The 24,989-nt window shown below is 39.6% G+C and overlaps 1 protein-coding gene across 1 annotated transcript in view; it reads right to left on the bottom strand.

The window, feature by feature from the left end:
- Positions 1 to 576: 576 nt before the first annotated feature.
- Positions 577 to 24,989, bottom strand: part of LOC124882576 (cholesterol 24-hydroxylase-like) — a 29,362-nt gene continuing 4,949 nt past the window's right edge. The window contains exons 7-17 of the mRNA XM_047389050.1: positions 13,928 to 14,066; positions 13,691 to 13,801; positions 13,437 to 13,599; positions 13,193 to 13,258; positions 10,175 to 10,247; positions 10,009 to 10,093; positions 9,789 to 9,899; positions 9,436 to 9,524; positions 9,254 to 9,320; positions 8,957 to 9,166; positions 577 to 1,384 (exon numbers count right to left, since the gene is read on the bottom strand). Of these exons, the coding sequence (XP_047245006.1) occupies positions 9,017 to 9,166; positions 9,254 to 9,320; positions 9,436 to 9,524; positions 9,789 to 9,899; positions 10,009 to 10,093; positions 10,175 to 10,247; positions 13,193 to 13,258; positions 13,437 to 13,599; positions 13,691 to 13,801; positions 13,928 to 14,066 (1,054 nt within the window). The 3' untranslated portion in view covers positions 577 to 1,384; positions 8,957 to 9,016. The remainder of the gene's footprint in view (positions 1,385 to 8,956; positions 9,167 to 9,253; positions 9,321 to 9,435; positions 9,525 to 9,788; positions 9,900 to 10,008; positions 10,094 to 10,174; positions 10,248 to 13,192; positions 13,259 to 13,436; positions 13,600 to 13,690; positions 13,802 to 13,927; positions 14,067 to 24,989) is intronic.

The raw sequence follows: 24,989 nt of genomic DNA on the forward strand, positions 1-24,989 counted from the left end.
AGCCCATCGTGAGGAGGACCCACGTTTCCTCTTCGGGCTGTGCTTGGCCAGGCTCCATGGGTGAAAGCTTGGCCGCGAGGTGCTCGCCAGTGTGCCCCACCTCCAGGCCTGGCTCCAGAGTGGGGCTACGGTGACCCGCGTCCGGGCAAGGGAACACAGTTTCCACTTATAGCATTCATCACAAGGGGTCTGTGAGCTGCGCTTTGTCTGATCCCTCACCTAGGACCTGTTTGCCTTGGGTGACCCTAACAGGGTCATAAAGCCCCTGACAACATTGCTCCTAGGATCAATGGGACACTCAAATCCCTCCTCCAAGGTAAGTTTATTTATATAGCGCCTTTCAGCAACGAGACACTCAAAGCGCTGTTAGGTGGCAGCCCAGGGAGAGGCCCTCTACACGTTACATGAAATACATTTATCATTAAATGACGTTTCAGTAAATCGTTGCTTTACAGCAACAGACTAAATATAAGGGTGTCGTTTTCAAAAGGAAGTGCTGAAAATGTCCATATTTCAGTTTAAAATCAAAAGTTAGCTACATTAATGGCTAAGCTAACGAGAAAATGACACACAAAATATGTTTTATTTATTTAATAATTTGTTATAAATTCAAGCAAGCATAAACAAAGATATAAAGTAAAATATTACCAAAAAGTCAGATAGAAAATAACATAGTGAAAAAAGCCACTCTGAGACACTTCTTCATCAGTTCATTGAGCAGATATTTCAGAGCAAAATTTTCTGTAGTATTATTTTTTTCATTTAAGCAACTTAAAATATCATAAATAATTACAGTATGTTAAAAAAATTACAAAAAAAAACTTGGGGGCTTTGTAACCCTGCACAAATTTGGGTACAAAATAACATTAAATATTATCATGGAATTGAACTAAAGGTGGTATTGTCTCAGGAAAAGGAGTGATAATCTGATTGAATCTTAAATTTAATCCGTTTGTGAACCTCCGGCCACGGTGTCCATATTACATCCCATGAAAACATAATAGGGTGTCCGGTAGTTTGGATTGAGCAGAACAAGCACAAGTTATCATTATTCAACCTATAGAAAATGGAAGATCCCATTTAAAAAAATTTCTAATGGACTTTTAGCCTCCTATGCAGTTAAAACATATGCTACTCAGCTTTTATCACAGCGCCCCCACATATGTAGATTGTCAGCAATGGTCAAATTATAGTGAACTGATTGCATTATACATAGCATACTGCACCCAAAATACACTTTGTCAGTCATCAAGATCAGCCAAATAACCCAAAAATTCTATCAGAAACTAAAAGATTATTATAAGCATGATCAAAAGAAAATACATAGAGAAACTTGCTGTTCAATATAAACATCTATAAGCTGAGACAGGACTACAAACCTAGCCAGTGTTGTGGAATTTTCTTATCAAAGTGGGTAGAAGTTGACTCATAACAAGAGAAAATCCGGACTTTGTCTTATAAGTTTTATTCAAAGGCATTCAGCGTTTGAAGACCCTGACACTGAGGTTAGTCAGTGAAACAGAGCCACGAACAGAAATCACAAACAGTATTTATACTACAAATGAGGGTGTTATCTCAACTTCAAGGAGTTTTAGAAATATGGCCCCTAGACCCTCCCCGGGTCAGAGTTAACAAAGTTATTTATGAGGCCACCCATCTACCTTCCCTTGAAATATACACTTCAGGAAGGGTTAACCATAAAACTCTCCAGCATTTGAATTTAGAGTCCATCTGCTAATAAAAACAGAACACTAATAAAACACAGAGGTCAGAGGTGAGAGGTAGATGGAAGGTCACCTGTGAGTGATACAACACAGAAACAAATGAGAGAGGTGAAGGGAATATCAGAGCATTTTAAAAGAATTTTCCATTACACTCCTTTCTTCTGATTACAAGATAATCACAAAACGAAAAGAAAATTCTACAAAACCATCACCCAAGGAAAAATGACCTCCACCAACCGGTTATCTGGAAAGAAAGTAGCTAGAGCATAAGTAGCATCAATAGGAACTGGTACCAAAAATGGTTGATCATTAATAGCACGTGGAATCAAACAACAAACATAGCAACTATCATTTCTTATCTTCCTCACGGTTTGATGCATCAGTTGCCACCAGACATTATCAGCATGATCATAGTAGTCAGAAAAGTGATGGATCTCTCTTCGAATCCGCTGATGAGTATTATTAGCACAATTCCTCAAATTAGCCTTACATTGTCTTTGCTGTACCTTTTCCCAAATGAACACAAGAGTTATAAAAATACTTGAAATACCAATCATTAGCATCAGAACAGACCATCTTCCATTTAACTGCATCGTGACCTTGACGTGGAATGTCCTTTCTTCTGGTACTGAAAGCAAACAGTTTTTTTTCTCAAAGAAAACAAATTATAAACAACTTAAAAAAAAATTAATAATCCTGCTGCCTCTCCTGAGTGGCTTCTGCGCTTCAAGCTGCCCTGTCACCAGTCTGGTACAGGTGGGCGGTCGTAGGAAGCTCCTCTAGAAATATATTTAGAAACAGGAACTCTAACCTGCTGGAAGTCAGGCTTCCATAGTCCAACTTATGATTTCTAACTTTCAGGCAATGCGATGGCCTTAAGTAGATTCTGAAATAACGTTGCACTGCCCAAGGGATTATTGTGCCCTTGTAAGAACAGTGTTCTTCAACCACCTGTTCAATCACTCGCCAGTGATCAGCTTACAGTTCTTTATCTTGTGGTGGTCCGCTGTCCTCACACCTTTCAGGCCGTGGATGATCCATTTGGAAGATGACTTGTGTCCTGGAAGCCAGATGAAGCTGGAGGAGCTGGAGCTTTCCTGCAGCTTTCCTGCAGCTTTCCTGGGTGTCTAGTAGGATCTGATATGGGCCATTCCAGCGCCTGGACTTCCTGTGTTTTCTCCTAGATTCTCTGACCAGAATCCAGTCGCCAGGAATAAAGGACTGGAGGGTGGAAGTGGCTGTTTCTGGTAATGCAGCCTTCACCGTCTGTGAAACTTGAGAAAACACAGTGGACAGGTTTTGACAGTAAAACAACATCCTATCTTCACACAAAGATGTGGAAGAAAATTATCTTGGCAATATCCCCATGTCCAAATTAGGAGACCTGCCACACAGCACTTCAAAAGGACTGAGATTTGCCTGTGTCCTTTGTCTCAATCTCATATAAGTGAGAACAATAGGTAGAGCCTTCACAACACTTGGCTAATTTTCAATTCAAAGTCCCATTCTCAAACCTAAGTGCTTAACTACATGAACTTCATCAAAACATCCAACAAAATCCAAAGAATTGATCTTCTGACTTCACCTGATATACTAGCAGTGACCATCAGCTAAATATTCTGAATATCAAAAATGTGACCTGATGTTTGAGGAAGGTCTGATTACAGGTCAACATTTCATAGTTTCAGAAAACCCAAAAAGAATTTCAAAAATGGTCTAATCTGTGGAGATGTAAAATTTCACAAAAGAATCAACACCATAATTTCAGAGAGGTTATCATAATGTGGTCTTAGGGAGCTATGCACCATTTATATAACAAAGTACAACGTCTCTCTCGCATTGTCACTAAGTCCTCACTGGAGGTCTGAGCTACCCTTTTTTCCATGAGTACTAAAACTTTTGGAACCCCATGTTACTTTATTCTGACATTCCCCTCTTCTGGCGCAGGGTCCAACCCATGCGACAATCCAGCAAAAAGTTTGTACAAAAATCTTCTAGTAACCAAGATCATATTACATAGAACCAAAGAAATGAATTCTGACATAACTATGTGTCACTATGAATTTAACGAAAGCAACATAAAGAAAATCCAGATGTTTTTAACTGCAATTCAGTTCCATCAACAACTAAACACAAACTTTAGTTATTCACGTCATCAATGTCTCACTTAGAAATTAGTCACACATCATCCTAATTTGTCTTGTACAAAGATGAGTATTAGATTAATGGACATCCAATGTAATTTGGATGAATAAACCCTACAAATTGAATCAAATAAATAATTCCCACCAAGTATAAAGGCATGACTCTGATTCTTTATCAAAAATATATTCCTTACTTTTGCATATCTTGAACTGTCAGCTAGCTTAATGGCACCAGGGAAACTTTCAATCTAATAAATCACCAATGATTCTGCATGCAAAACTAATTCTTCAAACTAGTTTAAACTATTTTATTAACCTTTTAGTAATAAAACACATAAATCTAAAAGTCATGCTACATCCTTAATTATTATACAAAAAAAACATGTTTTTAAGGCAACAATCACTACAAGCATTTTGATTCTATTGTCTCTTAAACAGTGTTAAAACTCAGGAAGGGAGGTGCTGAGCGTTACCATGACAACAAAGGCATGAACCAACCTAGTAGGTGGGCGGAGTCAGGCAGAACTAACCTCTGATTGACAGCCTATGGGCAGACCCACAGTTTCTTCATCCCATCCCACATTAGTGTAACTTAAACTGCAAAGCTATTAACATGAACCTACCTCAGAAACAAGCTGCTTCTTAACTCCCCTGAAAACTCAAAGTTTTAATCAATCTGAGATTTAGAAACATTATTCTAAACATGGATTATTGTTTCATGCAACATATAAACAAACATTAATTCCAACAAAACAAAGACAAAACATCAAAGACAGACAAATGGCCAAATTTGAAGCTTCAAGAATTCAAAGAAATTTTTAACAATCTCTTTTCAGAATATGTTTTCTCAACCATATCTTTTAATGCTATAATTGATCAATTTTGTTATGACAATCGTCAGGATCCTTTTTAAAATGAGTGCACATAGTCCAAAGAGATCTCAAAGTATTTAGAAGCAGGATCCTTTTTAAAATGAGTGCACATAGTCCAAAGAGATCTCAAAGTATTTAGAAGCACAGCAACAGTTTTCTCTTATATGAATCCAAATTTACTGATGCTGAAACCTTTTGCTAATTCTTTGTACTGTAACTCTGTAATAATAACTACAATCCTGAGAGTTATTGTTATAGTTCTCTTTTTGTTTGGCTCAATTTGATCGCAGCTGCATTGCAGAATTTCAAGTTAAATGCAAAGAAGTATTTTTAATTTAATTCAATTCAAATTCAAAGATACTTTATTGATCCCCGAGGGGAAATTAGAAAAGTCAGCGTTGACATTTTCATGTTATACCCAAACTAAACAAAACTGCAGTGTTTGACTTAATCAGAAATTAAGATAAGAAGCTTGTCTCCAAACTGGACTTTTTCCCACATAGTGTTTAAAGAAGAACAAACATCATTTTCTTTAATTTGGCTATTTAAATTTTGAGAGTTGGGGAAAACTTATTACTAGAACCCCTCTTTTACAATCCAAATGCTGATAAATGTTTCAATATTTTATCTCTTAGTAATCTGAAATTACCTTGTGTACCTTTGTACTCCTATGTATTCCTTTAATCTTTAAACCCTAAGAAATCAAACAAGGAGACTTGAGTTTGAGCCGACCATCCTCTTACTGTTAAGAGAGCCTTTATTTCTTTTCTTTTCCTAAAATAAAGGATTTTACTTGTCTTTATTCCGTTATACAAGTCCTAACCTTGGTTCCAAAACTAAACTCTTCAACCCCAATCTGTGTTCCCCAGAGTAGAAATTTTGAGTATTATTGCATTTCAAAGTCACCAAATGACTGGAACTCATCATTGGCTTAGATCTATTTTAATAGGTAATCAGCCTACCTTTAATTAAGTCTTATAATTTCATGGACCCAAAATCTATGGCTTACAGGCTTCAGGAGTCCAGGAACCACAAGTTGAGTACTACTGCATTGAACAATGGTGTTAACTTTCTGCAGAGATTGAAGGATTGGCTAAATATATTATTTCTGCTTGGCCCATAATCAGATTTAAAATTATTAGTTCACAGCTCCTAATTTACCTCAGATCATATTTGCTTCGAACCCAGTTCATAAGAAGCTTCAGACAAACATTATGCTAAAAAACCAAAAACAAAACAAAAACCAGATCTGTTTTAAAATAAAGAAAAAGCATGCTTAAAAAACTTGGTACTGTGGTGGAAAATAACTCCACGGTTCTGAAGGCCTTTTCATGCAGAGTCTTTTAGGAAGCATGAGATTAGTTTAATTTTTGTGTGGTACCACTGTCCAATCAGATTCTTTCTAAATAACCCAATTTTTTCATACTCATTTTAAAGGTTTGTTTTACCAAGAGAAATGTGTTTAACAAAGCCAATTACTCTCAAAAGTTTTTAAAGTTTTTAGCTGGTGATATCTTAGAAAACAACAAGTGTTTTAATATTTCTATGCAACACAGAACTGATCAAGTGTCCTTTCCTTCTCCAAAGGGAGAAAAAAAGAACCTGCAGAACCAACCTTTCATAGTTTTTGTCAGGACCTGATATAAGGTACAGTGTAAATCAACACGCTGCATGAATCAGAAGAGGGAAGAAAAAACTAATACAACCTCTTCCCAGCAGCTGCTGTGAAAAACAATGAATTTGTACTTTCCATAAGCGTCAGTTAGCACTTGCGGACAAAAACTGCACCAAACTGTAAATACTGTGTCAGAGACTGTATGAAGACCATCTGCAGTAAAACTAAGCCTGTTTTAATGAGGTCTCTACCCATTAGATTTATGGGATACAAACTCTGACAACAGAAAATAATATCTGAAGGAGAAACCCATCAGGTTTTACGCATGCGCTTGGTTTTAAAAATGCTCCTTCATGAGATCTGTCCTGAGAATAACATAGAAACACTTGGTTACTGCTGAGTTTTGGAGATGTTGTAACTTCCTCTGCATTTTCATAACTTTTAATAACTATAATAATTGATCCTGAATATTCCACGACGAAAGAGAACTTGTTTCTCTGAAAGAATTAACTGGAAAGTATCAAATGAGTTAAGTTATCACCCTTTTAAAGATACTTTTCTAACCCTAAAATAATATTTTAACCCGCTATATCTGTCAACGTCAAGCAAGCGTAACATGAGCAGCGGTTAATAAGCGTTCTTCGTTGCAGAAAATAGGAAAAGATTTATGCAAATGTGTGTTTGTACGTTACCCCCATCAGTTTCTTAATCGCTCCAGAGTCAGACTGTCATGGCACACAGTCCTCTATCAGTCCAAAAAACAACCAGGCCCTTCCCCGGTCTGTTGGTGAGACATTCAATCATTCTTTGTCCACTTTAACTTCTCCAGGAGGGAGAAAGAAGAAACTTTGCTCCGGTTTCTCTTCTGCCCACATAAGATGTGCTTTCAATATAAATCCAGTGTATCGCTCTTCTGGCTCTTGCAAACAGCATGGATCTTTGTCCATCTCAGAGAATCCGGATTTTCTTCTGAGTTTCGTTTTTTTTTCTTGTAGAAAGTCACACTGCGATTTTCAACATGCAGGAAGGCAGATCTCTCTCTTTCAGGCCGTGCTGGAGAAGCGTCTCTGGTGGAGTAGCCATGGAGAAGGGCAGGTTTCTAAAATCCAGACTCAAAAACGCAGATGTTGAACTTAAATCCCATATATGTGTGTATTTGTGTGTGAGAGAGGCAGAAGAAAAGTTTAGTATAGGTTCAAATTTTGTACAAATACATATTATCAGTCAGTCAGTCAGTTGTCCCCCTGCCTGTCACTTCCTTCCACAACATGAACTATACTCCTTTCTAAAACAACTTTATTTTCGCATCTCTAATGTCCTTTTTCAATTTTACCTTCTTTACCGACTGATCGCAATATTTAAGACAAACGAAACTTCCTTCAGGAAAGTTTTAACTCTTTAACCCCTTAATTGATGCACTCTGTGCTTTTTAATCTTTTCTTGTTTTTATTTTTTTTATTTTTCCATCAACTGTTTTACTTGAAACTTTTTTAACTATTTAACTTATTTACACTCAAACGTCCACGCTGTGAAAAACCAAACTTATCTTCCAAATTAAAGCACATTTAACACAATCATCCCCACTTTTTCCTTTCATTATTTTATAAATCAGAGTCTGAAGAAGGAGACACCCCTGATGCCTCAAGGTTCCGGAACCATTTTTTTTACCTGTTCAGCGGCACGTCTGCCCACTGGCTTTTCTCCTTTATGAGGTGTAGAAAATTGCTAAAAACCACCCGCAAAACCCTGTGTTTTGCTTTATCTTATTGTTACCAATAAGAACCTCCCTGCAATTCCTTTTGCAGGGTAACCGGGCCCTCAGCTGATGTCCTCCCTCTCGCAACTCTGGAACCTAATTAATTAGTTAGGAGATGATGGTTAATGTGTAATAAAAATAATAATATACATTATATCATACAGAGCAACTTCTCACCCAGATATATTTGAAGACAAATTGTTCGGATCTAATCAGCCAGACGCCGCAGGCGGGCATGAGGACTCCACTACCGTAATATGGAGGTGGACTGAGAACAACTCTCAGGCTGGCCAGGCGTCCGTGTCCCATCCTGCGGTCTCCTCTGGCACGTTAGATCCTGTTCGTGACGCTAAAATTGTTGTGGAATTTTCTTATCAAAGTGGGTAGAAGTTGACTCATAACAAGAGAAAATCCGGACTTTGTCTTATAAGTTTTATTCAAAGGCATTCAGCGTTTGAAGACCCTGACACTGAGGTTAGTCAGTGAAACAGAGCCACGAACAGAAATCACAAACAGTATTTATACTACAAATGAGGGTGTTATCTCAACTTCAAGGAGTTTTAGAAATATGGCCCCTAGACCCTCCCCGGGTCAGAGTTAACAAAGTTATTTATGAGGCCACCCATCTACCTTCCCTTGAAATATACACTTCAGGAAGGGTTAACCATAAAACTCTCCAGCATTTGAATTTAGAGTCCATCTGCTAATAAAAACAGAACACTAATAAAACACAGAGGTCAGAGGTGAGAGGTAGATGGAAGGTCACCTGTGAGTGATACAACACAGAAACAAATGAGAGAGGTGAAGGGAATATCAGAGCATTTTAAAAGAATTTTCCATTACACCAGCAATTACGTTTTACCACAAGGACTGCTGTGATTTCTGTTGTTAAGCATTAACGTCGCTTAGTTTTTGTATTTCCTGTGTTTGATGGTGCAGATCACTCCACTCTTTGGCCTCAGCGTCCCAGTGTCCTGGATGTCAAAGCTCTGTCCTGGGACAAGGCTGAAATCGAACCTCTGGAGCAGTTTTGCCATCACCACTTTAGCCTCCATCTAAAAACACATTGGCATTTTTTAAACTTTAAGTCTGAGCGTTTGTATTTGTGTTGGGACTGTATGTTGATTCTTTGTCCAACCCACCTGAGCAAAGTTCAGACCCAGGCACGACCGTGGACCGAGAGCAAAGGGAAAGTAGCAGTAATAGGGTCTTGTAAAACAAGATAAGAGAACATGTTTCATACTTTCTTGTGGCATGCTGAAGATGTGCAAAAGTCGCACAGAAATAAAGAGCGGACAATATGCGATGATTGTGCTTTACTTACTTTGGAGCATCTGGATGAAATCTGTCTGGATCAAATTTCAGAGGGTCCTTGAAGAACTTTTCCATTCTCCCAGCAGTATAGCTGCTGAACTGAGAATCAGAGTAAAGTGTCACACGTAATGAGAAACATACCTTGCTTCATGTACAGTTGAAACCAGATATTTACATATTTTTCTCCCTGTTAGAAATTAAACCAGACTAATAGTCTCCTCTTTTAGGTCAGTTAGGATTAACACAATAATTTATGACTTATAACTTAAGTTCTTGTAAGACTGAGTAATTGTATTGTGCTTAGTTTTTGCAGTGATCCATATCTGCATTCTAGTTAATCACATTTAACAGCAAAAGACTCACCCCACAACTGACTCCCCCTGGTATGTGGACACCATCGATCATCATGTCCTCCTCTATGTCACGGGATGTTCCTGGAGCAGTAGGATAAATTCTCAGAGTCTCTTTCAGCACCTGTCCAAAATAATTAAAATAATAAACATGGTAATAAAGACTGCTAAAAAAGAAATTAGAAATAAACTTGCAGAAGAGAGTGAATAAAGGAGCAGGTGTTAAAAATTACCTGTGAGAGATAGATCAGCTTCCCGAGGTCATCATTGCTTATTTCTTGTTTCATCCCAATGACATCGTCCACTTCTTTCTTTGCTCTGTAAAGTATAAACAGTCCATAACAAACATGGTTCACTAACTGTACTACCAGGAATGGGCACTTCATTTTTAGTTCTTACTTCTCCAGGATTTCAGAATTTCTTCCGAGTTCCATGATGCAAAACGCTAGTTGATTGGCTGTCGTTTCTTGACCTAGAAAGGTGCAGTTTTAGCAAATCCGAATTAAAACATCAAGTTGAAATAATCCAAAAAACTAATTTAATATTAATATTTAAAAAAAACACATGCTTTGATAACATTTTTTGTGATAACAGTTTTTTCACTTCCCCCTTTTGAAGTACTTTGTCCTACTGGCTGTACATCACACAAGGCTGAAAACTAAGGGTGATAGAGCTTTGCAACAGTAGCTCCCCGACTCTGGAACTCTGTCCCCTTGTGTATAAGGACTGCGGATTCGGTGGCGTCTTTTAAAAAACAGCTAAAAACTCATCTTTTGAGGCTTGCGTTTGGTTAGTTTATTTTTGATTTTATCTTATCTTTTTTTATTTTACATATATAAATATATTATTCCAATTGTAATCTGTTTTAGTGTTGTGAAGCACTTTGTTATCTGTGTCTTGAGAGGTGGTATATAAATAAAATTTTACTTACTTACTTTGTCTATCATATAAAATATCGATTTACAATTTATGGTGCAACAATACACGAATGATTCAAAGATAGATAAATCCTCCTTTTTTTCTTTAAATAGACCTTGTATGATGCATACCTTAGTTGTATACCTGACATATACATTATTTAAATGCAGCTTTTTCCAAACATACAAAAAAAACTGCTGGGTTGTTTCTTTAACCCAAATGATGGGTTCATCCTGTTGGGAAAGAAGTTGGGTAGCTTTAACTAAACTTGGGTCAAAACCTGGGAGCTTTTTTTTAGCGATCTGAATCTCTTCCACGAGATGAAGTAAGAATTTGTAACCTGGTAAAATAATGCTGTAGAATAATGCTAAAGTGAGTGGGGTAGTTTTAATAACTTTAGTTCACATTAGAGAACAAGTTTGTTCATGTATTAGCCTATGACCTGCTAAGTAGTAAGCATAGGCTAGTGCAGGCTATGTAAAACATTCACACTTTGACCCAACAGCTGGTCATAAAGCCAGTATAAACAGGCTTAGGAGCTTTATTTATTTCTACATTAGGTTTTATTGCAGCTGTATATCAACATTGTTAACTTAACCTTAATTTAGATGATTGGAAACTTTAATCCCTAAAAAACAGACCCACTGATTGACACCGTGTAATAAAAGATCATCATACAAATGACAGAAATGTGTGAGGCCAAGTCTTGGCTGTACATGTTAATGCAGAATCAAACTAAAATTATTAAAATAATAATAATGAAATATTACTTGTTTTTCTTTTAAACCCACTCTTTTGTAGCCTTTAAATGTGACATAATTCACCTTCACCTATTTCTTGGGTTAAAAACCTATCCCAGTATGCTGGGTCAACCCACTACCCCATGTTGGGATTTTGATTATTGATTAATTAATATTTATCAAGAATTATAATTTAAAATCATAATTTGAGAAAATTAATTTCTTAACCAAAAATCCTTATTTATGAATCGAAGCCAGAGATGTCCTCTGGTGTTGTAATTGTAGCCTAAAGCCCTTGATAATTACAACCATTAAATACTCAGTAATAATTGATAACTATTACTAGATGTCACTGTTTAATCAACCGTTTCTGTCAAAACATGGGGAACTTTGACCTTATTTTGACTGACTAATAACTCTTGCACAAAATAAACACAAACGCCTTCTCTTTATCTACGTGAATATTGATTAAATCAACAGCCCTGGTACACTCGCTCTTCTGATTCACTAATCTTCACCTAATCAAACATGCAAAGTTCTACACAAAAGGGGGTAAAATATCTAACTAAACAAAGTAAAACAGCATTGAGTGTGTAGGAAATCAAACCAGCAGTTATGGCCACAAGTGATAATATGACAAGAGGAATATGATGTTGAATGGAGTTTTGGGGAGCAGCCCGCCAGAAAGTGTAGCTTAGTTACTGTGAGCCATGAAACATCCCCCACCGTTGGGGAAGTCCGAGCACACAAAGGGTTGTAAACTTTTTGGTGGCAACTAATAAAACATGAAGTGTCGAAGACAAAGAAAATGGTTGATTTTCACCATGAAGTTATTATAGCAGTTCAATTTTAACAGCGCAGCTGCTCCAGGTGTCACACAGTGAAAACACAACTTGAGAAGCGGGCGGCTTCAGAGTTCAACAGCAATCAAGTTTCAAAACAGTGGCATGCACATACAATTCAGAACACATTAGACTATAAGTGGCGATTCTAAATCGCATTAAAACCTACTCTACCCTGCCCACGCTGTTCCTAATAAAGAAATAAAAATAAAAGGATGGATTTTATGTGTTGAAGTCTTCTCTGAGCGGAGAGAGAGAGAGGAGGGGGGAAGTTACTGCGCATCCACAGTTAACTCCAAGAAGAGCGGTCAATCTTCGTCCTCTGGCCTCCTTGGCAAGGGTGGCAATCCGTCTCCTTGAAACCTCTGTGAGGGTTTTTTTCTTCTGTTACGTGTTAAACTCATGTCTTCGATTGGTAAAAGGAAATTTCTGGCCTTCCTATTCCAGAAACTTTTTTCATGAATTTTCTTTTTTGTTGGCCAACGGGGAGAATGAATGAAAGTCCACGCGGGATTTCTTCTCCAGAATTGATGCTCCAGTTGCGTGATAACCGCCTCTCGGTTTCAGCTGGAAAGCAATGGTGGGCCGTTTTCATATTATTATTTCATGTTATATAGTTGAATGTGGCATCAGAGCTGCGAAGCCCCCGTCTTATCAGCCGCGGTGGCCGCTGGGATTTGTAGTAGCGGACTGGCCTGGGATACAAAATAGCCGATGATGCCAGAAGGCCTGGTGGCGTCCAGCAATGTGCAAATGGTCCAATATTCAGCAAAACATGGTCCAACACCCATGTATTGTTAAATTAACCTAGGGCTAAATCGGCCTATATTTTTCCCAAGTTTATATTTAACCTCTCAGTATTGAGAGTAAAGAAAGCACCATGGCAAAGGAACAAAAAGGGAAGCAAAAATACTCACCAGCAATGAAAAATGTTACAAAATTGTCCAACATAAACTCCTCGTCTTCTTCAGTCATGGTTTCCTCTGCAATATGATAAAACGGACAATTCATCAAATTGACGCCCTTCTCTTGGATATTTTCAGAAGTAGCCCACATGTGTAAAATTATCCAATAATAAATGTAGCTTTATAGATCAGCGAGCCAATAATATTCATGACACTCTAAAAAAAATTTTCATATCATTCAACTTTTCATTACAACCTGTGGCAGCAGTCTTGATGATCTGCGTGAGAATGTCTTTCGGAACATCCTCTCCATTTTCTATGGCGATCTTTCTCTTGTGGATCAACTGAGCTCCAGTTGTGCGCAGGAAGCGACAAGCTTCCCTCACTTCATTAACGAATGTTCTGTTCCAGGGAATGTACTGGAATAGCAAACTCAAGTTGTCACACACTCTATTGGTAAAGAGCTTGTTATCTTTTGTGCACATTTAAAAAACTAAACTGAACTATTACCTCAAATGTGACATCTCTAACGTAATGCAGCATCCCTTTTAGACAAGTCTCGATGGCCTTGGGGAAGGGTGAAGAATGATTCAGGAGGTCTAACTCCATACCAAAAGCAACCTAAGGTTTGACAAGGAAATAAAAAGGCACATATTTTTCATTAAGCCAGATGATTAGTGTTTAAGACAGGATTTTATCCCATTTTTCCACACATTTTGCAGAACAAGCCGCAAAAATACTGGATACCTTAGCAATGACATCAAGCGTGACACAGTTGACAAGTTGAAGCATGTTGGCCTCTGTATTATTATCAGCCATCTCTGAGAGTTTTTCCATCAGTTTCTCTGCTCTCTCATTGAAGGTTCTCATTAGGCCTCTCAAATACCTGACAGAAAACATTTTTTCAGACCAAGAAACATTACACCAAAAATAAACCTTGCAAAAGTATTTTGTTTGAAATGTTTTCACATCAAATCTGTTAACAGCAAATTTCCGTGTATTTTATTAAGATAAAATGTAATGGACCAACACAAAGCAGGGCATAATTGCAAGACATGGTCCACCATCTAACCAAATAATACAAGCAAAGAGAGCTTTAATCAGAGAAGCAGCTAAACGGACCATGGTGACTCTGGATGAGCTGCAGAGATCAACAGCTCAGGTGGGTGAATTTGTTGAAAGGACAAATATTAGCCTTGCCCTCTGCAAATGTGGGCCCTTATTCACAAAGAGCCCTAAGACTAAAAGTAGCTCCTAGTGATGTAATTTAAGAAAAATCTTAGAATTTCTCGAATTCTAAGATTTTTCTTAGAATTTCACCTTGGTAAAATCAGTTATTCACAAAACACCTTAGGCCTTAAGAGAGCTCCTAAAGTGAGCACATGTTAAGAGCAGAGAGGAGGACCTTTAGTGAGCCTTAAGAGTGAAAGAGAATTCATGGAACAGTACATAAATGACTTGCTTGATGCTGGAATAATCTGCCACTCATCTTTGCCACTAGGGGCAGGATTCTTCTTCATTTTGAAGAAAGATGGTTCACTTCGGCCATGCATCGATTACAGGGGATTAAACTAAATCACAGTCAAGAACAAATATACACTCCCACTCATCTCATCCGCCTTCGAACCCATCCATGGGGTAACTGTTTTCACTAAACTTGATCACCGTAATGCCTATCATTTCGTCCACATGCACCAAGGAGATGGGTGGAAGACAGCCTTCAGAATCCCCCTGGGCCATTTTGGAGTACCTTGTCATGCCATTTGGACTCACCAACGCTCCAGCCGTTTTCCAAACTCTGGTAAACGATGTCCTTCGTGATTTCATTAACCTCTTTGTGATTGTTTAATTAGAGGACATCCTGATCTACTCCAAGACCCTTGCCGACCACAAGAAACATGTCCGCCAAGTTCTCCAAAGCTTCCTCAAAAACCAGTTATATGTCAAAGCTGAGAAGTGTTAGTTCTCAACCATCATTTACATTCCTGGGTTACATCTTCGAGGAAAGACAGGTTTGTACTGATACCAAGAAAACCAAGGCAGTCATAAACTGGCCAACACCACAGACACGTAAACTGTTACAAAGATTCCTAGGCTTTGCAAACTTCTACCGCGGATTCATAAAGAACAACAGTCAAATTGCAGCACCTCTCATCTCCCTTACTTCCACCAAGACCACCTTCACATGGACCCCTGAAGCAGAAGAAGCATTTCTAAACTCAAGGAGAGCTTTTCCCAGGCTCCCATCTCAGTTCACCCCAACCGCCTCAAACAATTTATTCTTGATGTTGCTGCTTCTGACATAGGGGTCGGAGCTGTACTACCATAACATTCTGAACCTGATTTTAAGCTTCATCCTTGTGACTTCTTCTCTCGCCGCCTATTACCCACAAAGTGGAACTACGACGTGGGCGACTGACAGCTTCTTCCAATAAAATTGGCTTTTGAGGAGTGGCGGCATTGGTTGGAGGCTGCTGAACATCCTGTGCTGGTTTGGACTGATCACAAGAACTGCAAAACGCCTACATTTCCATCAGTCCCGTTGGTTTCTGTTCTTTTCTCCATTTCTTACTGACCAGGATCTAAGAATGTCAAACCCGATGCCTTCTCTAGCCAGTTTGCCTCAAATGACAACGACAAATCTCCAGCCCCCATTCGTCTGCCCAGTTGTGTTTTGTGGGATCGAGGAAGTCATCAAACAAGCCCAACAAGAAGAACCCGTCCCTGGGGCAGGTCCAGCAAACCGTATCTACATGCCATCATCAGTCAGATCACGCCTTATTCATTGGATCCACACTTCTAAATTCTCCTGTCACCTTGGAACTAGTCCAACAATCACTCTCATCAACAGAAGATTCTGCCCAATACTCACAAGGATGTAAAAGATTACATCCTCGCCTGTTTCATATGCGCAGAAACAAACCGGAAATAAACCTCCATCTTTACTTCTGCAACCTCTTGCCATATCCACAATGTCCCTGGTCTCATATTGCCATCGATTTTGTCACTGGACTGCCCATTTCTAAAGGTATGACCACCATTTTCACTTTAGTTGACCGTTTTTCTAAAGCCTGTCATCTCATCCCACTCAGAAAACTGCCCACTTCACTCCAAACGGCTCAACTTCTCATCAAACAAGTCTTCCTTCTATTCAATTCAATTCAATTCAGTTTATTTATATAGCGCCAATTCACAACACATGTTGTCTCAAGGCACTTCACAACAGTCAGGTACATACATTCCAATTAATCCTAACAATTGAACAGTGCAGTCGGAGTTAGCTTTTTATTCAAATTGGATAAAAAGGTTTTCTATCTAAGGAAACCCAGCAGATTGCATCCAGTCAGTGACTTGCAGCATTCCCTCCTCCCGGATGAGCATGTAGAGACAGTGGACAGTCACTGGCGTTGACTTTGCAGCAATCCCTCATACTGAGCATGCATGTAGCGACAGCGGAGAGGAAAAACTCCCTTTTAACAGGAAGAAACCTCCAGCAGAACCAGGCTCAGTGTGAGCAGCCATCTGCCACGACCAACTGGGGGTTTGAGAGAACAGAGCAGAGACACAAAAAGAACAAAGAAGCACTGATCCAGGAGTACTTACTATGGGAAGGAAAGGTAAATGTTAATGGATGTAGCTCCTTTAGTCGTTTCACCTAGAAAGAAAGAACAGATAAACTCTGAGCCAGTTTTCAAGGTTAGAGTCTGAAAGAGAGCACATATAATTAGTTACAGTAAAAGCGCAGTCAATTTCCATGTCTAGGAGAGAGAAAGGGTTAAACACTAAAAGACAGGGCTATGTGGATCATCGGTAGAGGGTGAGCATTAAGTTGTTGCCAGCAGAAGCTCGGACGATTCCCCTCTCCAGAAAGGTGTCACAGGCAGACACAGAGCCAGGCCAGGTGTAGCTTCTAGGAAGAGAATAGAGAGAACAAGGTTAAAAGCTGAAATAACAGCAAACAATGCAAATTTGGAGAGTAGTGTGAGAATGTAGCGAAGAGGGTGAAAGTGGTCATTATGTCCTCCAGCAGCCTAAGCCTATAGCAGCATAACTACACAGATAGTTTCAGTTCAGATTATTTAGTTAAGCGGCCTTATTTACAACAATGTCGTCTCAAGGCACCTCACAAAGGGTCCCACTGATGGTCATTGTTATACTAAAAACCACAATGATTGGGATACTTCTCTCTGTCAGACTGATTATAACCATTGGAAATAAGAAGGATAAACTAAGCCACTCTAACTATAAGCTTTATCAAAAAGGAAAGTTTTAAGCCTAGCCTTAAAAGTAGACAGGGTGTCTGCCTCACAGACTAAAGCTGGGAGCTGGTTCCACAGGAGAGGAGCTTGATAACTAAAGGATCTGCCTCCCATTCTACTTCTAGAGACTCTAGGAACCACCAGTAAACCTGCAGTCTGAGAATGAAGTGCTCTGTTAGGAACATATGGAACAATCAGATCTCTGATGTATGATGGAGCTAGATCATTAAGGGCTTTATATGTGAGGAGGAGAATTTTAAATTCTATTCTGGACTTAACAGGGAGCCAATGAAGGGAAGCTAAAATAGGAGAAATATGATCTCTCTTTTTAATTTTCATCAGAATTCTTGCTGCAGCATTTTGAATCAGCTGAAGGCTTTTACCTGCATTTTGTGGACATCCTGATAGTAAAGAATTACAATAGTCCAGCCTTGAAGTAACAAATGTTTTTCAGCGTCACTCCTAGATAGGATAGGAAGGAAATCCTAGAAACCTGTTTAATATGGGATTTAAATGACATGTCCTGGTCAAAAATAACACCAAGGTTTTTTACTTTATTACCAGAGGTCAATTTAATGCCATCCAGGTTAAGTGATTGACTAAGCAGTTTCTTTTTTAAAGACTCCGGTCCAAAGACGACAACGTCTGTCTTGTCTGAATTTAGAAGCAAAACATTTAACGTCATCCAAGTTTTTATATCTTCAAAACATGCTTGTAGTCTATCTAATTGGTTGGGCTCATCAGGATTTATGGATAAGTAAAGCTGAGTATCATCAGCGTAACAGTGAAAATTTATCCCATGCTGCCTAATAATTTGACCTATTGAAAGCATATACAGGTCCTTCTCCAAACATTAGCATACTGTGATAAAGTTCATTATTTTCCATAATGTAATGATGAAAATTTAACATTCATATATTTTAGATTCATTGCACACTAACTGAAATATTTCAGGTCTTTTATTGTCTTAATACGGATGATTTTGGCATACAGCTCATGAAAACCCAAAATACCAATCTCACAAAATTAGCATATCATTAAAAGGGTCTCTAAATGAGCTATGAACCTAATCATCTGAATCAACGCGTTAACTCTAAACACCTGCAAAAGATTCCTGAGGCCTTTAAAACTCCCAGCCTGGTTCATCACTCAAAACCCCAATCATGGGTAAGACTGCCGACCTGACTGCTGTCCAGAAGGCCACTATTGACACCCTCAAGCAAGAGGGTAAGACACAGAAAGAAATTTCTGAACGAATAGGCTGTTCCCAGAGTGCTGTATCAAGGCACCTCAGTGGGAAGTCTGTGGGAAGGAAAAAGTGTGGCAGAAAACGCTGCACAACGAGAAGAGGTGACCGGACCCTGAGGAAGATTGTGGAGAAGGGCCGATTCCAGACCTTGGGGGACCTGCGGAAGCAGTGGACTGAGTCTGGAGTAGAAACATCCAGAGCCACCGTGCACAGGCGTGTGCAGGAAATGGGCTACAGGTGCCGCATTCCCCAGACCTGGGCTACAGAGAAGCAGCACTGGACTGTTGCTCAGTGGTCCAAAGTACTTTTTTCGGATGAAAGCAAATTCTGCATGTCATTCGGAAATCAAGGTGCCAGAGTCTGGAGGAAGACTGGGGAGAAGGAAATGCCAAAATGCCAGAAGTCCAGTGTCAAGTACCCACAGTCAGTGATGGTCTGGGTGCCGTGTCAGCTGCTGGTGTTGGTCCACTGTGTTTTATCAAGGGCAGGGTCAATGCAGCTAGCTATCAGGAGATTTTGGAGCACTTCATGCTTCCATCTGCTGAAAAGCTTTATGGAGATGAAGATTTCATTTTTCAGCACGACCTGGCACCTGCTCACTTTGCTAAAACCACTGGTAAATGGTTTACTGACCATGGTATCACTGTGCTCAATTGGCCTGCCAACTCTCCTGACCTGAACCCCATAGAGAATCTGTGGGATATTGTGAAGAGAACGTTGAGAGACTCAAGACCCAACACTCTGGATGAGCTAAAGGCCGCTATCGAAGCATCCTGGGCCTCCATAAGACCTCAGCAGTGCCACAGGCTGATTGCCTCCATGCCACGCCGCATTGAAGCAGTCAATTCTGCAAAAGGATTCCCGACCAAGGATTGAGTGCATAACTGTACATTATTATTTGAAGGTTGACGTTTTTTGTATTAAAAACACTTTTCTTTTATTGGTCGGATGAAATATGCTAATTTTGTGAGATAGGAATTTTGGGTTTTCATGAGCTGTATGCCAAAATCATCCGTATTAAGACAATAAAGGACCTGAAATATTTCAGTTAGTGTGCAATGAATCTAAAATATATGAATATTAAATTTTCATCATTACATTATAGAAAATAATGAACTTTATCCCAATATGCTAATTTTTTGAGAAGGACCTGTATATAGTAAAGAGAATTGGCCCAAGTACTGAGCCCTGTGGTACTCCACAATTAACCCTGGAGTTTAAAGATGATTTATCATTTACATGAACAAACTGGAATCTGTCAGACAGATAAGATTTAAACCAGCCTAGCACCGTTCCCCTGATCCCTACAGCATATTCCAGCCTTTCTAAGAGAATTTTGTGATCGACTGTATCAAATGCAGCACTGAGATCTAACAGAACCAGAACAGACACGTCCATTATCTGAGGACATAAGAACATCATTAGTGACTTTCAGCAGAGCTGTTTCAGTGCTATGATGAGCTCTGAAACCTGACTGAAACTCTTCAAACAGGTCATTGCTGTATAAATGCTCACACATTTGATTAGCAACAATTTTCTCAAGAATTTTATATAAGAATGGAAGATTGGATATAGGTTTGTAATTTTTCAAGTCATCTCGATCAAGCGAAGGTTTCTTAAGTAAAGGTTTAATTACAGCTAACTTAAAAGCCTGTGGTACATATCCATTTACTAAAGATAGATTAATCATATCTAAAATGGGGCTGGTAATCAGAAGGAACACTTCCTTAAATAATTTGGTTGGGATTGGGTCTAACATACAAGTTGAAGGTTTAGATGAAGCTAATATTTCTGATAACTCAGGAAGCTTCACAAGATCAAAACAGTCCAAACACAAATCAGGTTCTGCAGTTATTTCCAATGTTGTCTCACTTGCTGAGGATGAAGTAATCATCTTCGGGAGTATGTCAAAAATTTTATTTTTAATAGAATCAATTTTATTTAAGAAGAAACCCATAAAGTCATGGCTGCTAAGAGCTAAGGGAATGGATGGCTCAACAGAGCTATGACTCTGTGTAAGTTTAGCAACTGTACTAAAGAGAAACCTGGATTATTCTTCTTCTCTTCTATTAATGATGAGAAATAAACTGTTCTAGCTTGGCGAAGTGTCTTTTTGTACAACAGTAGGCTATTTTTCCAGATTAAGTAGGTATACCCTAGGATGGTATACCCTAGGAGATCCTATCTGATCGTGGTTCCCAGTTCATTTCTCACATCTGGAAACAGTTCTGCACCGCCCTGGAGGCTAAGGTTAGTCTAACGTCTGGTTTCCATCCCTAATCCAATAGTGAAACGAAAAGAAAGAATCAGGGACTCAAAACCTCCCTCAAAATTTGTCACCTCCACCAACCCATCTGATATGCGTCAGTTCTTAGCTTGGATTAAACATGCTCATAATTCCCATGTGTCCTCTGCTAACAATCTCTCCTAAGCCTATCAACATCCACTATTCCCTGCTATTTTCTGTTTCTGCTCTCGGTGGAGGAAGACGATTTTCTCCTGTCTCCCGCACCCTCCCCTGTCTGCCCTGCTCCTGCTCTGTGTCTTGTCTTCTTTCTGAGCCTCTCCCGAATTGTGAATTATGGATCTGGTCAGCTGGTCTCTCAACAAAATTATCAAATTTTCTCGGCGGGAAGACAGGGTAAGAGAAAGCCCTCTTGTCCAGATGGGACATTCTTTTCCGGATACACAATGGACCCCTGGCAGAAGTGGAGGATTGTGTGTCTAACAATGATGTCAGTCGAGGACGTGGAAGATGTGTACATAATTGGATTTCTGATAACAGGATTTCAGCGTTTCGGAGTTGGCGGTTACCTGGCATATCGTGAAATTGGGAAACGTTGGCAGCAGTTCTGGCAATTGCAAGGCTGCCCGGCTTATGTGAAGGGATCTGCAGAGCTATCAACACTCAGACTGAAATGTTAAGGGAGCAGAATCGCAAACTGGATGTGATCGTACAAGATTGCAGGCTGGCTGCGGTTGCTGGACTCAGAGGTAAAATGGGATAAATCTTGGAGAAGTTGCACGCTCGGATCTGGCAAAAGACCAGGAATTTGGCTGTTTGGATTCGCCATTGAGAAGCACCAGCGAGACTCTCAAGTCGGAAAATTAAGAGTCAGCCTGACCCAAATAATTGTTTTTCTGAATCTGGCTCCCCTGCACAGCCTTGATGTCTGGCCATTTTCAACTTCTCCTGGAAGTTATGTAAACATAACGTTCTGCTCCCTATGCCCCGTCCCTTCCCTGAGGACATCTGTGGACCTGGTCAGAACTGTGTGGCCAGTTGATGAACATTCCATTGTACCGTCAAGGACAATGGCCTCTGTGACAGTGCTACATGGATTTACTTTGCACACACTCACATGCACACACGCACATGCTCATATAAACACGCACCCATGACATACAGCCTTCATCGTATCCCTGCAATGTGTTGTTTCTTATATGTGTTGCTTATTTGTGCTGAAGTTTTTTTTGATATCTCAAACTGTATCCTGCTAAGGATAAAGTGTGAAATGATTTTTTTCCCTCCTCTTACAAAGGTGGTCTTTCTTCTTATCCTCTTTTTACATAAATGTGGTTTCATAGATTTTTAGATTGCTTAGAAGGATTCATGGATTTTTAGATTTCTTAGAAGGATTGTATTACAACTATTTCATACCAGTGAAAGCCAAACATTATTAGTATTTGAAGGTTTGGACTAAAAATGTGTTATAGCAGTGACCCAGCTTAGAAGAATTCCTAGATTTTTTAGAAGGACTGTATTTTTTCAAGTAAACCCCCAAGGATTATTAATGTCATTTGATTTGTTTTTCTGTTGTTTAATTTTCTGTATCATTGTAATGTTTTTTCTTATGGACAGCGCCTTGAGTGACTTGTTGCTGAAAAGCGGTATATAAATAAAGTTGACTTAATAAAAAAAAATCTCTCCATTCCTCCATTCAACATCACATCTACTGCTGCAAGAGAATCTGGTCTAGCACAAACTCAGCACTAACAGGTGATATCAAGAATTGCATGGTTTGTGTTTGAGTGGTTGGTTTGTGTTTTCCTGAAACCTTGGGTCGCCACTGGAGGATGCAGCGGAACCAGCTTTACCGGAGGGTGGACCTCAGTAGGTGTACAGCTGCAGACCTGTTTCTCATCAACCATCTGCTGGTGTATATGAGGAGCTGGCTGCCAGTCACTGTTTGCTTGAGTGTCGTTGGTTCTCAAGGCTTAAGGTTCTTATGTTTCCCTAACCTCCAATACTGAGATCGAGATCTTCCTCCGAGTATGTTCCAGGATCTCAAGTTTGTACAACTCCTGCAGTCAAAGACAAACCTCTGATCTTCATTCCACGACTGGCAACCCAGGAAACCTGTCCGCCCTCTGACACTCTCAACTCCACCACGGTTGCTCTCTCAACCATCTCCCTCCAGTCCTCCAGATGTGGGAATATGACCTTTTGTTTTGCATGATTTAGTAGCTGTGCATTTAGTTAGATTTCTCCGAGTTGCTGTGGTTCATGTCAATTCATTTGTGCGATTTTTTTTGTGCATGTTATTTTGTTTTGAGCCCAGGCCACTACACACCCCGAGTGGGAGACGTCAACTTGCTACTTACCCAGGTGTTCTATTGATGGTAGTCGTGCGGAACTGAAAGGGAAATACAGTGGGTATGGAAAGTATTCAGACCCCTTTAAATTTTTCACTCTTTGTTTCATTGCAGCCATTTGCTAAAATCAAAAAAGTTCATATTATTTCTAATTAATGTACACTCAGCATCCCATCTTGACAGAAAAAAAACAGGAATGTAGAAATGTTTGCAAATGTATTAAAACAGAAACTGAAATATCACATGGTCATAAGTATTCAGACCCTTTTGTCAGTATTGAGTAGGATCACCCTTTTGAGCTAGTACAGCCATGAGTCTTCTTGGGAGTGAAAGTTTTTCATTCCCAAGGATTCAGAGGATTTGGGGATCCTCTGCCATTCTTCCTTGCAGATCCTCTCCAGTTCCGTCAGATTGGATGGTGAACGTTGGTGGACAGCCATTTTCAGGTTTCTCCAGAGATGCTCAATTGGGTTTAGGTCAGGGCTCTGGCTGTGCCAGTCAAGAATGGTCACAGAGTTGTTCCAAAGCCACTCCTTTGTTATTTTAGCTGTGTGCTTAGGGTCATTGTCTTGTTGGAAGGTGAACCTCCGGCCCAATCTGAGGTCCTGAGCACTCTGGAAGAGGTTTCCTTCCAGGATATTCCTGTACTTGGCCACATTCATCTTTCCTTCAATTGCAACCAGTCGTACTGTCCCTGCAGCTGAAAAACACCCCCATAGTATGATGCTGCCACCACCGTGTTTCAGTGCTGGGATTGTATTGGGCAGGTGATGAGCAGTGCCTGGTTTTCTCCACACATACCGCTTAGAATTAACGCCAAAAAGTTCAATCTCTGTCTCATCAGACCAAAGAATCTTATTTTTCATAGTCTGGGAGTCTTTGATGTGTTTTTTGACAAACTCTATGCAGGCTTTCATATGTCTTGCACTGAGGAGTGGCTTCCATTGGGCCACTCTGCCATAAAGCCCCGACTGATGGAGGGCTGCAGTGATAGTTGACTTTGTGGAACTTTCTCCCATCTCCCTACTGCATCTCTGGAGCTCAGGCACAGTGATCTTTGGGTTCTTCTTTACCTCTCTCACCGAGGCTCTTCTCCCATGATTGCTCAGTTTCGCTGGACGGCCACGTATAGGAAGAGTTCTGGTTGTCTGAAACTTCTTCTATTTAAGGATTATGGAGGCCACTGTGCTCTTAGCAACCTTGAGTGCTGCAGAAATTCTTTTGTAACCTTGGCCAGATCTGTGCCTTGCCACAATTCTGTCTCTGAGCTCCTTGTGCAGTTCCTTCAACCTCATGATTCTCATTTGCTCTGACATGCACTGTGAGCTGTGAGGTCTTATATAGACAGGTGTGTGCCTTTCCTAATCAAGTCCATTCAGTTTAATTAAACACAGCAGGCCTCCAATGTAAGGAGTAGAACCATTTCAAGGAGGATCAGAAGAAATGGACAGCATGTGAGTTAAATATGAGTGTCACAGCAAAGGGTCTGAATACTTATGATCATGTGATATCTCAGTTTCTTTTTTAATAAATTTGCAAAATGTCTACATGTCTGTTTTTTTCTATCAAGATGGGATGCTGAGTGTACATTAATTAGAAATAATATGAACTTTTTTGATTTTAGCAAATGGCTGCAATGAAACAAAGAGTGAAAAATTTAAAGGGGTCTGAATACTTTCCGTACCCACTGTTAAAGGAGAAGGAC

Source organism: Girardinichthys multiradiatus, chromosome 15, assembly GCF_021462225.1.
Source record: "Girardinichthys multiradiatus isolate DD_20200921_A chromosome 15, DD_fGirMul_XY1, whole genome shotgun sequence".
Lineage (NCBI taxonomy): Eukaryota > Metazoa > Chordata > Actinopteri > Cyprinodontiformes > Goodeidae > Girardinichthys > Girardinichthys multiradiatus.